Raw genomic sequence first — 18,703 nt, 5'->3', positions numbered from 1 at the left:
TCCATGTGTTTTTAGTTTCTTGTTTTATTTCTTGGTTACCCCTTCACTGTTTAGCAGAATGTTGTTAAACCTCCATTTATTTGTGCTCTTTCCATATTTTTTTCTTGTGGTTGACTTCTAGTTTTATAGCATTGTGGTCAGAAAAGATGCATGGTATGACTTCTATTCTAATTCTGTTGAAGCTTGTTTCATGGAAAAATATGTGATCTACTCTGGAGAATCCTTTGTGTACACTTGAAAAGGATGTGTGTTCTGCTGTTTTAGGTTGTGTAAAAGCACAGTCTTTAGTCACAGCAGTTTCCTACATCCCCACCCAGGACTGGTATTTGTACTAAGGTAGCTAACGATGTCCCAATACCTTCTTCTCCAGTATTCATAGAATAAAATAAAATTTTGAGGACAACAGGGATGAGCAGGAAAACTTAGCCTATTGAGTATCTCATAAAGTCTTGTGAGTTCCACTTTAGGAAATATATAAAAGGAACACACAGTCTTCATGGAACCTCATTCAGAGACATAGGTGAATATGCTCCCGAACATGGGGAAACAGAGAAATTATGTGCTGAAACAGAGAAATTATTGTATTTATATAGCCCAGCTTCCTTTCCTGCACCATGTTACTGTAATGTATCTTCCCCACAAGTTTACCCAGCTAATGTAAAGATAATAATCTACTACATGCCATGTTGAGGAAACATAAAATGGAGAAAAAGTCAAGATATTAACCATGGTTTCTGGAGTTTAATATATTTTTATTAATAAAAAAAGTACAACAATCAAACAAGATTGCTTAGTACCCAAGCATACACCCTACCTGGCTGCAACAGAATGAGAGCCCCATTGGGCTAGGAAGAGAATACTCTGAGTGGCTATGCTAACTTAAGTAATTTTTGAGTATCCCCAGGTGCATAACGGAGTTGTATGTGAGAGATTCCTCATGATCGTAGCCTTGAAACCATATCTCTGGAGCAAGAACTAACATAAAATAGAGGAAAAATCAAGTATTGCTCTAAAACACTAAAAGAAGGAGGCACAAACATAAGAGTAATAGAGGCTAAAGCTTAATATACTGTTTTATAATCTCTTTAAATGATGACATAAAATTTAAGCAATCCCTTCACTGCAGGCTCCTTTTCTCAACTCACAAAAAAGGACTCAGTTTCTGAAATTGCTTTCCTGCTGTGACCTCATGTCAAAAAACAAGAATGGACACTTATTAGGAATTTTCTTCCTCTTCTTATTCAACAATACAATTAAAATGGCACTCTATACAACATAGTTATAATGTAATGGCCAACACAGCTACTTGTACTGATCCTGGGAAATATCTACTGGAAGGGAAGGAAAGTTTCTTAACAGTTAACAAAATATCCTCTTTCCCTCTGCCCTTGACCCACCACCAGAAAAAAAGGAAATTGATAGTAAAACCAGTGTTTGGGAATCAAAGAAATATTCTGTCACTGGCATAAATTGTATCCTATTCCATACCACTCTCTCCCCAACCACCTCACCTCACATCCTTCCTTATCTATACTATTTAGAGAACAGTAAGTAGGGAAAAAGAAAAATGTAACTGGTGAAGTTGAACTGGCCAAAGTCTGAAAGGCTCTGGGAAATTACCTTTGTGCTTCTAACAGGGTTACATATAATGTGGTCCAAAGTGAGAATAAGGGAAGAATTCAGCTTTTGAAGCAATGGGTTTTGCCTACTTATTCATTTGGGTCCTTATGTGCTTCAAGTCCGGACGGAAACAGATGAGAATCCTACAGGTAGTAATAAAGTGAATGTAAGGGGAAGAAAGAGAAGAAATAATATTACTTCCAGCGACCACTCTTCAATTATCTTTCTTATTGATTCAAATTTAGTTCTTTATGACACGGGCAGCCTAAGTCTCTCCCTTTTCTAAGGTAAATTTTGAGTACTATAGTTATTATCATAGTGATGATCATAATACTTTGTTGTTAATTTAAATATCTCTTATTATTTTTGCCAACATCTCTTAATGAGAATCCTCACAACATTTCTGTGAGGTAGATTTTTGGATCTCCACTTTGTAGATGGGTTGACTGAGTCACAGAGAGTTGTTGTGACTTGCCTAACTTTTACCAAGTGAGGGACAGGAAAATATGAAGAGAGATAATTTAGGGTAGCACCCCTATTTTCAGAGAGACATATTTACCAGTGAGAAAAATAATGCTCAATAATTCAATTGGGCTCACCTACTTTATTCTGTGTCCACCTCTCTATATAAGTATTAACATACTGAAGAGTCAATAATTTATCTTGACTTATTCAAGGTTAGGTCAATTCCCAATGTTTTGATCCTTGAGAAAAGTTTTTTTTGGAAGAGATAGACCCCATATTCCTGGAACTCAGATCACAGAAATCCCTAATTCCTGAATTTTGCAGATCATTTTGTTTCAAATAGCTGTTGGGGTTCTAAATATATTACTATTATATACCTAAGCACTGTGCTCTAGTTGTTTCTCACAGGTGTACAGGTTAACAATTGAGATGCCACTATACGTGTAGACTGTGATTGAACAGTTAAGTAAATAGATGACAGAGTGTGGGAGTAGGATTCTCAGTGTTGGAATGGGAGGTTATATATAAACAAAGGTAAAGGTTTACAATGAACCATGTGGTAATGAATTGCAGACATCAGTATAAACTCACATTCAGCTTAATAAGGATATGGATGATTACATATAGACATATTTCTAGATATGTATATACATGGGTTAGTGTACACACACATATTTCCTGCTCTGTCAGCTGAGATCACCTAGAATCAACAATGCCCAGTAGCAACAAGCATATCAAATATCCAGGTCTTGGTTTCTAAGATAATTCTCCAGTAAAATGAACCAGTACACTTTAAATAAATGGTTGATTGTAAGAGAAGGCAAAAAAATATATATATGATTAGACTGGGGGCAAAAAAATATATATGATTAGACTGGAGCATTTTGTAGTACCAGAAAATAAGAATGTGCTAATAAAAATGTAATGAGGGCATGTCAAAAGTACTTGGAAGTCAACCCAAGAGTGCCCAGTGGGCAAAGCTGGAGCAATTTGAGAAACAAAATAAAGTTGTATTGGATTATAACTCAAGGTACAAAATAAATATCCATGAACCCCTACTGATACAAGTAAATGATTTAATAAATAAATAAATAAATGAGAGAGAAAAGACAAATCTCTCATGCAAAGAATTAAAATAATTTATCTAGAGACCCTCTAGGATGTGGTGCATAATTTACCACTGCTTAAGTGTGGGCTTCACATAGTGACTTCCTTCCAGAAAGTACAGCGTGGAGATAGGGAAAGGAAGGGTACAGAGGAGAAATCTAACAAACACAATCTCAGCCAGATGATCAAGGTTAACATCCAGAGTATAAGCCATGTTAATATAATGTGATACAAATGGTAGTTCACCTCTATGATCTTCCTTCTTCAAACCATAACCTCAGTTTCATCATGAAGAAAACATCAGACAATTTGGGACATACTCCTCAAAACTGTCAATGTCATAGGAAACAAGGAAAGTCTGAGAAATTGTCACAACCAAGAGAAGCATAAGGAGGCATAACTATTAAATGTAATGTGGTATCCTGAATAGGATGCTTAAAAAAAGAATATTAGGTAAAAACTGAGAAAATCTGAATAAAGTTTGAACTTTAGGTAATAATAATGTATCATATTACTTCATTAGCTGTAACAAATATACCTTACTAATGAATTCATAAAAGATATTAATAAAAGGGAAAACTGGATACTGTTTATAGGTAAACTCTCTGTACTATCTTCACAATTTTCTGTAAATCTAAAACAGTTCTAAAGTAAAAAGGGCGTCCCTGCATGCCTCAGTTGGTTAAACATCTGACTTTGGCTCAGGTTATGATCTCATAGTTTGTAAGTTCGAGCCCCATGTTGGACTCTGTGCGGACAGCTCAGAGCCTGCAGCCAGCTTCAGATTCTGTGTCTCCCTCTCTATCTGCCCACCCCCACTCGTATTCTCTCTCAAAAATAAATATTAAAAAGTTAAATTTAAAAAAGTTTATTTAAAAATATCTTACTCTTAAAAAAAAGATCTTACTCTCAGAAACATTTTGTGTTACCATAATTCAATCCACCTAACATACCCAACCAGTTCAATTCCTCATAGTTTTCCCTGAATTCTCCAATCATAATTATTGATACCTATGTTCAACTGCCAATCATCTACAGATGGAAGAATTCCATGGCAACGAATCCCAGAATATTATCCAACCTTATCAAACAAGGCTATTTTTCATGTCATGGGAAATGTCCACTTAATGGTGCTTTGCTGGCATGAGCACAGTAAATTCAATTAATTCCAAATGTCAGCTAAAATAGTTCCTTTCCATCTCACTGTTTATTTAGCAAAATTATATGTAGTTTTGGTGTGGTACTGTAGTGTACTGTATTTGGATCTCTATGAAACACTCTAAATGCATTTAGACATATTTATTACAATATATGTAAATAATTGGAAGGATTTTTTTAACCATTATTTGGAGGGGACAGGGCAATGAGAATAGGGTTTGAAATGTTTTGTAACAATAAAGCATTAACAAAGTCCCACATTACTTTGAAGGGGAAAAAAATGAGTAAAGGGTTAGACTTAAGGATGTCAGAGATACCAGTATTTAGAAACTTAATTTGATCATCTTAGTACAACAGTATGATTGATAGCCTTTATTTATAAGATTATATGCTCAGTGCAAAAGATCCTGAGGTCCAAGGGGCACAAGTCATTTATGTGTGTACTCTAGAAAAGGAGACTCAGGATCAAAGTTCTGGAGAAAATGGCTAAGCTCTTTACTATGAAATGCCACATCAACTACCCAATTAAATGCTTAAACTTATGTGTGATGGTAATTCACCTTTAACCATCTGTCTTATAGCTACATAGAATTTCCCTTTAACAGACTGGCCCTAGATATCTCCTAATGCTTCATCAATTAGTTTACAGTGTGTAACTTGAACACCCAAAGTCAGGGGAAAGCCTATATCAAAATAACAATAATATTAAAAATTCATATGTCATTTTGAGAAAGATACAGTCTTTGAATTTATGACAGTTTATAGTCTGGAAAGACACTGTAAGTGAAAATGAGGTAAATCAAATATGAAATATTATAGATAGTGTTTGAATAGAAAAATTGTGTGTCTAATGTTATATACCAATGACCACAAACACATTTTACTTAGTATTTAATCAACTGTAAATAATACTGTGAGTGGTCTAGTTTTCTGAAGCATAGCATATAAAATTGGAGAAATACTGCAACCAATTATGTAAAATTTTTCTTTATTTTGGTTTTAGAATGTGATCCCTGGGAGAATGGGTGCACAGATCTATAACACTTCCATAAAAAATCTGGGGAAAGAATCTGGCCCATATTTGTTTCATCTTTAAAATATAAATGATAGATAGTACTAAGTGGTTAATAAGATCCATTCTTGGTACTAGAATTTCTTGATTTAGTTGGAATGGATGGTCTTTGGAAGTAGTAACCTAAAGTATTCACACAGGGACTGATTGAATATCTGCCACAGAAAAGGGGTTCAATATAAAGACAACGTTTAGAAGAGAGGCTGAATTTAAAACTAAGTGATGCAAAGCCCTCCCTGCCCCCAGGTAGAGAAAATATGCCATTTGGAGGTAGATCTGAAGTCCACAGCCTAGAACAGAGGGTTTGATGTCCCAGAGACTATTACTTAAAAGTCCAATTGGGTAATGCGTATAATATGTAACCTGCCTTAATGACTAAAGAAATGGCTAGCGGTTTATAGCAGTTGCAGAACATCAGATGGTTTTTTGTGTCAGTTTTCTCTAAAATCCTTTTAAATTCCATTTGAAATATAAGAATTCATGCTAATAATGCCACAGAATGAACACATTTTTTTTTCTTCTAACCCCTCACTTCTGTATAAAATAACCCCAGTGTGTGATTTCTCACCATGCAATATGCTCAAAACAGTTGCTTTACATAAACAAAAGAATAAACAGCCCCTCAAGACACTGCCTCAACAGGCTGCCATTTGAATGAGGTTTGTGATTACAGAGCTTCTGAAATCTTATCCAAATGAAAGTCCCCCTCTATTTGTTTTCAGAATGATACTGGTTTTGTTTGTTCCTGTCGCTGCCCAACATATTTTCCTGGAACACTTTTCTCCCTACTGGCATGTCAGTATGTGCTTTGAAAGCTTTTTCAAATTTAACCTAACGGAGAAGATAACTGTGCAGCCAAATCTTTATCCTGAAGAAGGACGAAGAAAAAGAGGACAAGTAGGAGAAGATCATTTCATTCCTTCTGATAGACTTGTGAAGAAGCATCAGCACTTTCTGAAAACCAAACTGTAATAACATATAGGATTGGATTTACAAAATCTTTCAGTTTGGCAAGGGACTCATCTTATTCATTGAGGATGTGCCCTATACTCAGGACCAAAATCCCTGTAAATCTTAACAATCAACTAAATTATTATGCCTTTGTATGTTTAAGAAATTTACAAAATGTCATTTTAAGACACTACCAACCACTCTTAAATGCTGATTCCAAAAAAAAAAAAGAAAAAAAGGATAAGAATTCTAGAAAATAAGAGACAAATTGGAATAAAAAGCAGTGCATGTTTGTTCACAGCCTTGAGTTTGATTTCCCGTTTTGTTTTTGTAGGGAAATGTCTTATGTCAGAGCAAGCGTATGGTGGAGGAATGGGGGGAAGCCATGGGTGCCACACTGGAATTCAATCCATGCAAGGCTGAAAAAATTGGAGACTGGACAGTGGAGAAGTGAAAGTAGAATATGAGGAGCCCCCATGGGAGACCATCTATTTTTTCCTACAGTCTCATCAACCTGGCTCAGTGAGCTGTGCCTACCCCATCCCTGAGGCAAGCTGAAGTCAAAGAGGAAAAGATGGTTATGATCTCGGTGTGCATGCATACACACACACACACACACACACACACACACACAAGACCAGCACAGCTCTTCTGGTGTAGTCTATGCTGCTCACATTGTGTCATGGCGCCTGCGGTGCAGGGATAGGTGGTCAGAGCGAGAGAAGCTACGGTTGCAGTCTGTGCACTGGAAGGGCTTGATGCCTGTGTGCTTGCGAAAATGGCGGGTGAGCTCATCTGAACGAGCAAATTTCCAGGAACAGCCATCCCAGGTACATTTATAAGGCTTCTCTCCTAAAAGGGGGATATGACAAAACAAAGGGAGTCAGAGAAGAGATATTTGGATACTGGAAAGAGAACAGAGTACTTAATCTTTTATCAAGGCTTTGGTCAAAATTTGTGGCAATCACTTTGAAGAAATTTTCTCTATCCTTACAGATGTACTAAAGAAGAGCCAAAAATGGTAGAGTAGAAACCACACAGGTTCTGCCTGAAACAGGCCTTTTCTTGAATTCTGGCTCTACTATATATTAGATGTGTGACTTTAAATAAGTCACTTCTCCCTGGTTCAATCTCTGTTACTTCAGCTTTAAAAGGGGATAGAAATACCTCACGGGATGTTTGAGACATCTTTTTTTTTTTAATCACAGTGAACAATAAAAAGTGGATGCAGGGGCGCCTGGGTGGCGCAGTCGGTTAAGCGTCCGACTTCAGCCAGGTCACGATCTCGCGGTCCGTGGGTTCGAGCCCCGCGTCGGGCTCTGGGCTGATGGCTCAGAGCCTGGAGCCTGTTTCCGATTCTGTGTCTCCCTCTCTCTCTGCCCGTCCCCCATTCATGCTCTGTCTCTCTCTGTCCCAAAAATAAATTTAAAAAAAAGTTGAAAAAAAAAAAGTGGATGCAAACCCAGGTCTCTGACGCTTTCTACCATACCACATTATAGTAACTATATCCTCTCTTCTAATATATCCTAATATATACTCAAAAATAAAGCCATATACACAGACACAATGTGATTCACTAGAATAGGCCCTCAGCTAAGGCTACAGGCCTTCTGTGTAAGGTCAGAAACTCAAGGGCATGGAATGGCGTTGGAAGAAGCTCATCAAACTTTTTGAAATAGCTCCATGCTTAGTATCCTTATGTTGCATCTGGATTGTATATGGGATATGTATACTCCATAAAGAAAGCTAAATGAAAGGGGCAACAAGGTGGCTCAGTAGGTGAAGTATCTGATTCTTGGTTTTGGCTCAGATCATCATCTCACAGTTTGTGAGTTTGACCCCAGGTTCATGAGTTCAGCACAGATTCTGTGCTGACAGCACAGAGACTGCTTGGAGTTCTCTCTCTACCTTTCTCTTTTCCCCTCCCCTGCTCTCTCTGTCTCTCTCCAAATAAATAAATAAACTTAAATATTTTATGAAGTAATATAAAAAACATTAACACCGTATGACCCCCATTATGGTGTATGGATCACACACCACATATGTATATACTCAGAATAAAGGCAGTACCAATACACTTAAGTGTAAATCATGAGAAATGATTAACAGTGAGTGGATATATAGAAAATAAGGATGAGAATAGTAGAAAAGTGACCTTTCCTTTTTTCCCCATATTTCTGTATTGTTTGAATGTTTTTAAAATCATGATGTATCTTATAATAAAAATTTTTATATAGGCACAGGGAGATTGGTGGTTGGAAGATGGTGATAGAGTAGGAGGACCCTAGGCCCACCTTGTCCCATGAATGCAACTTGATAACTACCAAATCATCCTAAATACCCGAGAAATCGGCCTGAAGACTGGCAGAACAAACTCCACAACTAATGATAGAGAAGATGCCACATTGAAGAAGGTAGGAAGTGAAAAGAGAGTTTGGGAGAGAAACATATTGTGGCCGCTGTGGTGGAGAGGGAGCCACAGTTACGGAGAGGGGCAAGAGTCAGACTAACAGAAAGTGGAGCACACAGGGGAAAAAAATCCCCATATCAATTGCTTAGAAAGAAAGAGGGACTGAATTTCATGAGTTCTCACAATGAGCAGGGCTTAAAGCCTAGAGTTTTAAAGGTCAGTGGGCTTGGATGGGTTAGAGCCTGGAGGACATAGTGGCTTCTGGAGAGAAGGCAGGCAAATAAAGAAACACACAAACACACACACACACACACAACAATGGACATACAGCATGGAAACTTCTAACAGAGAAGTGCCAGGGGCACAGAGTGGGGAGGTTATTTACTCATCTCAGAGCATATCCAAGACAGGCAGTGTTTATGGAGAGACCCTTCTAGGAACAAAGGAACTGGCTGGTGCCATTTCCCTCCCTTGTCCTTTAGCATAAGCACAGGGCAACCTGTGGAAACCAGCACATTGTCTGTACTCTCTACCTCACCTGCTTGTACCAAGTCTCCCCACCCCATGTTCTGGTGGAACCGCTACTCCAAGTCTAGCTTGCCTCAGTCCCAGAACAGTGGCTGCCCTCCCCCAGAAGACTGCCTCAAAACTCTGCTCAAGTTGTGTCTCCCAACTTGGGAGTTTTGTAGAGACTCAGTTTCAGCAGCAGTGGCAAAAGGTCTCATTTCACAAACAGACCAAAGCACAACTAGTTAAAAAGCACCACATTTAGGTCATGGACCAAACACTTCCCATAACACCACAGTAGACAAGATAGCCTCTACAGATGACTGGCCTGAGGGATAAAGTCGTCAGGACAAAACAGCAGAACACAAACAGCCAACAATGGAGACACTTTGGGAAGTGTGAGCACTTGGGGAACCGGAGCCACCACAGAACAGGGCACTACAGGACTTCTTCATAAAGCCATTACCCTCAAGAACAGGTGGCATAACTTTCTTAACACACGGAAACAAAGAGACTTAGACAAAATGAAAAGAAAGAGAAATTTATTCCAAATGAAAGAAAAGGATGAGGACACAGCCAGAGACCTAAGCAAAACCAATATAAGTAACATGCCTGAAAGATCATCTAAAGTAATGATCATAAGGAAACCCAATGGGTTTGAGAAAAGAGTGGAAGACATGAGTGAGACCCTTAACATTGAAATGAGGAATACCATAACAGAGATAAAAGGGCCAATACACAAAATGACAAACACACTTGATGGAATTAACAGCAAGCTGGAAAAAGGAAAGGAACATATTAGTGAACTAGAATATACAGTACCATTACTCTAATCAAGATGAACAGAAGAAAGAAAAAAGAATTATGCAAAATAAGAGTTAGGGAAATCAGCAACTACATCAGACATAATAACATTCATATAATAGGAGTCCCAGAAAAATAAGAGAGAGAGAGAATGGACAGAAAATTTATTTGAGGAAATAATAGTTGAAAATTTCACTAATCTGGGGAAGGAAACAGGTATCCAGATCAGGGAAGCACAGAGAACTGCCATCAAAATCAACAAAGGCAGACCCAAACCAAGACATGTAGTAATTAAGTTGGCAAAAATAAGTTATAAAGAAACATTTTTAAGGCAGCAAGACAAAAGAAGACAATAAGTGACAAGGGGAACCTATAAGGCAGAAGATATTTTTAACAGAAACTTTGCAAGTCAGAAGGGAGTGGCATGATATATTCAAACTGCTGAATGGAAAAAAATACGCAGCCAAGAACACTCTGTCCAGCAAAGCTACCATTCAGAATAGAAGGAGAGATAAAGAGTTTTTCAGGCAAACAAATACTAAAGAAGTTCCTGAGCACTAAACCAGCCCTGCAATAAATATTAAAGGGGATTCTTTGAGTGGAAAAAAAAAAGATCAAAAGTGACAGTCTGAAGGTAGGAAACACAAAAACAATAAAAATGAATATTTTTGTAAAAAATGGGTCAACAAACTCACAAAATAAAAGGATGTAAAATATAAAAACATTTACCCAAAACATGGGGAGGGGAGGAATGAAAAATGGGTTCAAATTTAAATGACAATCAACTTAATATAGACCACTATATGCAGAAGAGGCTATACACAAACCTAATGGTAACTATATATCAAAAACCACTAATAAGTTGGGGAAAAGATGACGATGGAGTAGGAGGACCCTAAGATCACCTTGTCCCATGAATACAACCAGAGGAGATCACAAGGGAATGCACAAGAATGAGTGCTTCCCAAAGCCACTGTCTTGGTAAAGCGGGGGAGGGGGGGCTGAAATTCCTGAGTTCTTGCAATCAATAGAGCTTAAAACTTGTAGTTTTAAAGGATAGCAAACTTGGATGGGATAGAGCCCAGAAGGCACTTCACAGCTCCAAGAGAGTAAGCAGGCAAATAATAACCCAGTGGGAGACAGTATGGAAACAGCAATCTGAAGAGTGCCTCAGGCACATGAAGTGAAGACAATTCACTCTTCTGAGTGTGTCCCTGAGTGGCACCTTTCCCAGAGACATCTCTCTGGGAAAAAGGGAGCTGGCTGGTGCCATTTCCCTCCTATTCCCCTCAGCATAAACAGAGCGACCTGCTGGAAACAGTTCAGTGCTGACACTGGCTGCCTAATTTGCATACACCAGGCCCCACACCCCTGCACTCTAATGGGACAGCCCTTCTCAGTTATGCTTACCTGAACCGAGTGCAGCAGACTTCTCCCTAAGACCAGCACAAACAGCTGCCCACAACACATTTCCGACCAGAGAGGTCTGCATGGCCCCATTTCTGAGGAGATGGTGACAGGTCTCATTTCATAAGCACACCAGAGCATAACAAGTTAAAACTCACCACATTCAGGCCAAGGACCAAACAGTTCCCACAGTAGGCAAGAAAAGTCTGTGAAGACAACTGGCCTGAAGGATAAAGCAGCCAAGACACAATAGCAGAGTGCATGCAGCAAACACCAGAGACACTCCTTGAAGTACCAGTCTCTGAGCACTACATGACCTCTTCCTAAGGTCATTATTTTCAGAAACAGGAGACATAAGTGGCTTTTCTAATACAAAGAATAAGGCAGAGACTTAAAAAAAATGCAAAGATGGAGGAATTTATCCCAAATGAAGGAACAAGAAGAGGCCATGGGGAAAGATATAAGGGAAACAGATATAAGTAACATGCCCGATGGAGAATTAACAGCACCAATCATAAAGATACACACTGAGCTTGCGAAAAGTATACAAGAGATCAGTGAGACCATTACTATAAAGATAAAAGACTTAAAAAAGAATCAATCAGAGATGAAAAGTGCAATAAACAGGATTAGAAATACCCATGATGCAAGGGAGAGCAGGCTGGAAGAAGCAGAGGAGTGAATTATAGACCTAGAAGACAAAGTAATGGAAAGCAATTAAGCTAACCAAAAGAGAGAAGGAAGAATTATGAAACATGGGAACAGATTTAGGGAATTCAGAGACTCCATCGCACATAATAACATCCCTATTATAAAAGTCCAAGATGAAGCACAGAAAAAAAGGGGGGGACACAAAATTTATTTGAAGAAATTAATAGCTGAAAACTTCCCTACTCTGGGGAAGGAAACAGACAACCAGATACAGGAGGCAGATAACTCCCATCAAAATCAACAAAAGCAGGTCATTAACAAGACATTTTGTAATTAAATTTGCAAAATGTGATAAAGAAAAATCTTAAAAGTAGGAAGACAAAATAATTCCTTAACATAAAAGAAAGACACATAAGGCTATCTGGAGATTTCTCAACAAAAATAGGAGCAAGGTAGAAGTGAATGGCATGGTATATTCAAAGTGCTGAATGGGAAAAAATCTGGAGCCGAATGCCTGATTTAGCAAGGTTATCATTCAGAATAGGAGGAGAGATAAATAGTTTCCCTGAAAAATAAAAACTAAAGGAGTTCATGACCACAAAACCATCCATGCAGGAAATATTAAAGGGAACTCTTTGAGTGAAAAGGAGAGACCAAAAGTGACAAAGACCAGAAAGGATTAGAAAAAGAAAATCTTCAGAAACAATATCAAAAGATGTAACAAAATGATACTAAATCCATATCTATCAGTAATTGATTTGAATGTAAATGGAATAAATGCTCCATCAAAAGACATAGGATGTCAGAATAAATGTTAAAAAGACCCATCTCTATGCTTCCTACAAGAGATGCATTGTAGACCTTAAGACACCTAAAGATTGAAAGTGAGGGGAAGGAGAGGCATTTTTCGTACAAATGGGTGTCAAAAGAAAGAGTAGTAATACATCAGACAAACTAGAATTTAAAACAAATACTAACATGAGACAAATAATGCCACTATATAATCATAAAGAGGAAATCAAGCAAGAAGATATACAATTGGAAATATTTATGCACTTGATATGGGATCACCCAAATATATAAAACAATTAATGATAAACATAAAGGAACTTATTGACAATAATATAATAATTTTTAACACCTCACTTACATCAATGGACAGATCAAATAAACAGAAAATCGACAAAGAATCAATGGTTTTGAATGACACACTGGACCAGATGGACTTAACAGATATATTCAGAACATTCCTTCTTAAAACAGTAGAATACACAATCTTTTCAAGTGCACAGGGAACATTATGCAGAACAGATTATACATTAGGTCACACAATAGGCCTCAACAAATACAGAAAGATTGAAATAATACCATGGACCATTTTTTTGACTACAACTCTTATGAAACTAGAAGTACATTACAACAAAATCTGGAAAGATAAAAAATACAAAAGGTTACACAACATGCTACTAAACAATGAATGGGTCAGCCAGAAAATAAAAGAAGAATAAAAAAAACAGACAGGGAAACACATGAAAATGACAACACAATGCTCCAAATACTGAGATGCAGCAAAAGTGGTCCTAAGAGGGAAATATATAGCAATACAGGGTTACTGCAAGAAGAAAAATCTCAAGTAAACAATCTAACCTTATACCTAAAAAAGCTAGAAAAAGAACAAAGCCCAAAGCCAGTAGAAGGAATGAAATAATAAAAATTAGAGCAGAAATAAATGATATAGAAAAAAAGAGATAAATAAAATGAGGATGTGGTTCTTTGAAAAAATTAATAAAATTGACAAACTCCTAGACAGAGTTATCAAGAAGAAAATGCAAAAGACACATATAAATAAAATCACAAATGAGAGAAGAGAAATAATAACCAACACCACAGAAATACAAACCATTATAAGACAATATTATGAAAAACTACATGCCAGCAAATTGGACAAGTTGGAAGGGATGAATAAACTTCTAGAAACATATAAACTACCAAAACTAAAACAGGAAGAAATATAACACTTGAGCACCCCAATAACCAGCAATAAATATATAACAACATATACATCTGTTGTGAAATAAGCCAGAGAAAGACACATACTATATGATTTCATTCATATGTGGAATTTAAGAAAGTAAAGGGCAAAAGGAGAAAGAGAGAGGCAAGCCAAGAAACAAACTCTTAACTACAGAGAACAAACTGATGGTTACCAGAGGGGAGATGGGTTTGTGTGAGTAAAAGGTGTAATGGGAATTAAGGAGTGCACCTGTTGTGATTAGGCTTGTGTGATGTATATTGTTGTTGAATCACTATTTTGTACACTTGAAACCAATATAACATGGAATATTAACTATACTGCAATTTAAAATAAAATAAAATATATATTTAAAAAAGTATGGTGATTGCTAGTGGCTGGTGGGGTGTATGGTGAGATGTTGATAAATGGTACAAAGTGTTAGTTTTGCAGGATACATAAGTCCTGGAGATCTAATGGAAAACCATTTGACTATAGTTAACAATGTTGTACTGTATACTTGAAGTTTGCTAAGAGTGTAGAACTTAGGTGTTTCCATCACCAAGAAAGTAACTATGAGGTAAGGAATATGTTAATTAACTTGATTGTGGTGTATATTTCACAATGTATACATATATCATATCACAAAATTGCATATATTAAATATATACAATTTTATTTGTTTTTCAAGTTTTTATTTAAATTCAAGTTACTTGACACACAGTTGTAATGTTAGTTCCAGGTATACAATACAGTGATTCAACACTTCCCTACAACTATTGCTCATCACAAGTGCACTCCTTAATTCCCATCACCTATTTAACATCCCCTCACCCACCTCCCTTCTCGTAACAATCACTTTGTTCTCTACAGTTGAGTATGTTTTTTCATTTTTTCCCTGTGCTGGATTGTTTTGTTTCTTAAATTCCACATATGAATGAAATCCTATGGTATTTGCCTTTCTCTGACTGACTGACTTTGCTTAGCATAATACTTTCTAGCTCCATCCACATCATTACAAATGGCAAGATATCATTCTAAGACTCAGTAATATTACATTGTATATGTGTGTGAATACACACACACACACACACACACACACACACACTACATATTATTTATCCATTCAGTAGTCAGTGGACACTTGGGCTGTTTCCATAATGTGGCTCTTGTAGATAATGCTGCTATAAGATCAGGGTGCATGCATTAATTTCAGTTAGTATTTTTGTATTCATTGTGTAGATACCTAGTAGTGCAATTGCTGGGCCATAGGGTAATTCTATTTTTAATTTTTGAAGAACCTCCATACTGTGTTCCAGAGTGGCTGCACCAGTGTGCATTCCCACCAACAGTACACAAGTGTTCCTTTTTCTCCACATCCTCGCCAACACGTGTTGTTTCTTGTATTGTTGATTTTAGCCATTCTGATTGGTGTAAGGTGATATGTCTCATCATGGTTTTGATTCCCTGATTATAAGTGATGTTGAGTATCTTTTCATGTGTCTGGTGGCCATCTGTATGTATTCTTTGGAAAAAATATTTATTCATGTATTCTGCCCATTTTTTAACTGGATTATTCCTTGCTTAGGTGATTAATTGTATAAATTCTTTATGAATGTTGGATACTAACCCTTTATCAGATATGTCATTTGCAAATATCTTCTCCCATTCTATAGGTTACCTTCTTTTTTTATTGATTTTTTACTTAGTTGTGCAGAAGCTTTTTATTTTGATATAGTCTTAACAGTGTATTTTTTGCTCTTGTTTCCTTGTGTTAGGAGAGATATCTAGAAATAAATTTCATTGGCCAATATCAAAGAAGTCACTGCCTGTGTTCTTCTCTAGGATTTTTATGGTTTCAGTTCTCACATTTAGGCCTTTAATCCATTTTGAATTTATTGTTTGTATGGTGTAAGAAAGTGGTCCACTTTTATTATTTTGCATGTTACTGTCCAGTTTTCCCAACACCATTTGTTGAAGACACATTCTTGATCCCATTTAATATTCTTTCCTACTTCTTTGAGGATCAGTTGGCCATATAGTTGTGCGTTCATTTCTGGGTCTTTTGTTCTGTTACATCTAAGTGTCCATTTTTGTGCCAGTACCATACTTTTTTGATTACTAAAGCTTTTTAATATAACTTGAAGTTCAGAATTGTGATGCATCAAACTTTTCTTTTTCAAGGGTGCTTTCACTATTTGGGGTCTTGTGTGGTTCCATACAAATTTTAGGAATCTTTGTTCTAACTCTGAAAAATGCTGTTTTAATTTTGAAATAAATTTTATGAAATGTGTAGATTTCTTTGTGTAGTGTAATTTTTAACAATATTTGTTCTTTCAATCCATGAGCATGGAATTTATTTTCATTTATTTGTGTCATTTTCTATTTCTTTCATGAGTATTTACACTTTTCAGAATATGGGTCTTTAATCTCTTTGGTTACATTTATTCCTATGTTTCTTATTGATTTTGGTGCAGTTGTAAATGTGCCGTTTTGTTAATTTCTCTTTCTGTTGATTCATTATTGTTGGATAAAAATGCAATAGATTTGTGTATATTGATTTTGTATCCTAAAACTTTGCACAATTCATTTATCAGTTCTAGCAATTTTTGGTGGAGACTTTCAGGTTTTCTATATAGACTACCATATCATCTGCAAAGAGTGTAAGTTTTACTTCCTCCGTGCTGATTTCAATGCATTTTATTTCTTTTTGTTGCCTGATTCCTGTGGCTAAGACTTCCAGTATTATGTTAAATAACAGTGGTGTTAGTTGACAGCAGTGTCTTTTTCTTGATTGTAGAGGAAAAGCTCTGATTTTTTCCGTATTGAGGATAATATTAGTTGTGGGTCTTTCATAGATGTCCTTCATTATGTTGAGATATGCTCTCTCTTATCCTACCTTGCTGAGGGTTTTTATCATGAATGGATGTTGTAGTTTGTCAAATGTTTTTTTCAGCATCTATCGAAATGGTGGTATGGTTCTTATAATTTGATTTATTAATGTGGTGTATCACATTGGTTGATTTGCAAATATCAAGCCAGCATTGTAACCCAGGAATAAATCCCACGTGATTGTGGTGAATAATTTTTAATGTATTGTTGGATTTGGCTTGCTAGTATTTTACTAAGAATTTTTGCATCTGTGTTTATTAAGGGTATTCTCCTTTAGTTCCCTTTTTATAATTGGTGTCTTTTTCTGGTTTGGGTAACAGGGTAATGCTTTCCTCATAAAATGAATTTGGAAGTCTTCTATCCTTTTCTGTTAATTTTGGAATAGTTTATGGAAAATAGGTATTAGCTCTTCTTAAATGTTTGGTATAATTTTCCTGTGTAGCCACCTGGTCCTGGAGTTTTGTTTGTTGGCAGTCTTTGATTACTGATTCAACTATTTTTCTGGTTATTTGTCTGTTCAAGTTGTCTATTTCTTACTGTTTCAGTTTTGGTAGTTTATGTTTTTAGGAAATCATCCATTTCTTCCAGGTTGTCCAGTTTTTTTTAGCATATCATTTTCATAAAATTATTTTATAATGGTTTGTATTTCTGTGGTGTTGATTGTTATTTCTACTCTCTCATTTGTGATTTTATTTAATTGGGTCCTTTCTCTTTTTGATGAGTCTGGCTAGAGGCTTATCTTTTTCATTAACTTGTAAAAGAACTAAGTCTTTATTTCATTGATCTTTTCTATTGTTTTTATTTTTAGCTTCTATATCATTTATTTCTTCTCTAATCTTTATTATTTCCTTCCTTATGGTAGCTTAGGCTTTGTTTTTGTTTTTATTTGTTTTGTTTTTGTTGTTCTTTTAGTAGCTCCTTTAGGTGTAAGGTTGGACTGTTTGAAATTTTTCTTGCTTCTGAGATAGGCCTGTATTGCTATATACTTTCCTTTTAACACTGCTTTTGCTGCACCTTAAAGCTTTGGGACCATTGTGTTTTCACTTTCATTTGTTTCTGTGTACTTTTAAGTTTATTCTTTCATTGTCTGATTGACCCACTTATTGCTACGTAGCATGTTGTTTCACCTGCATGTATTTGTGTTCTCTCTATAGTTTTTTTTATGGTTGATTTCTAGTTTCATACCATTGTCATCAGAAAAGTTGTATGGTATGGTTTACATTTTTTTTTTTATTTGTTGAGGTCTGTTTGGTGTTCTAATATTGATCTATTCTGGAGAATGTTCCAAATGCACTTGAAAAGAATGTGTATTCTGTTGTTCTAGGATGGAATGTTCTGAATGTATCTGGTAGTCCATCTGGTACAGTTTGTCATTAAAAGCCATTGTTTGTTGATTTTCTGTTTAGTTCTTCTGTCCATTTATGTAAGTGGGGAGTTAAAGTTCCCTAGTATTCCCATAATTTGGCTATTGTTGAAAGTGTTGCCATAAACATTAGGGTAAAAGTGCCCCTATGCATCAGCACTCCTGTATCCCTTGCGTAAATTCCTAGCAGTGCTATTGCTGGGTCATAGGGTAGATCTATTTTTAATTTTGTGAGGAACCTCCACACTGTTTTCCAGAGCAGTTGCACCAGTTTACATTCCCACC

General features: G+C 36.4%; 1 protein-coding gene across 1 annotated transcript in view; it reads right to left on the bottom strand.

Annotated features, from left to right (window-relative positions):
• Positions 1 to 735: 735 nt before the first annotated feature.
• The window catches only part of KLF8 (KLF transcription factor 8), a 91,519-nt gene continuing 73,551 nt past the window's right edge, over positions 736 to 18,703 (bottom strand). The window contains 1 exon segment of the mRNA XM_053201645.1: positions 736 to 7,225. Coding sequence (XP_053057620.1) covers positions 7,044 to 7,225 — 182 coding nt within the window. The 3' untranslated portion in view covers positions 736 to 7,043.

Source organism: Acinonyx jubatus, chromosome X (assembly GCF_027475565.1).
Source record: "Acinonyx jubatus isolate Ajub_Pintada_27869175 chromosome X, VMU_Ajub_asm_v1.0, whole genome shotgun sequence".
Taxonomy (NCBI): Eukaryota; Metazoa; Chordata; class Mammalia; order Carnivora; family Felidae; genus Acinonyx; species Acinonyx jubatus.
This window is presented reverse-complemented; position numbering and strand designations above follow the sequence as displayed.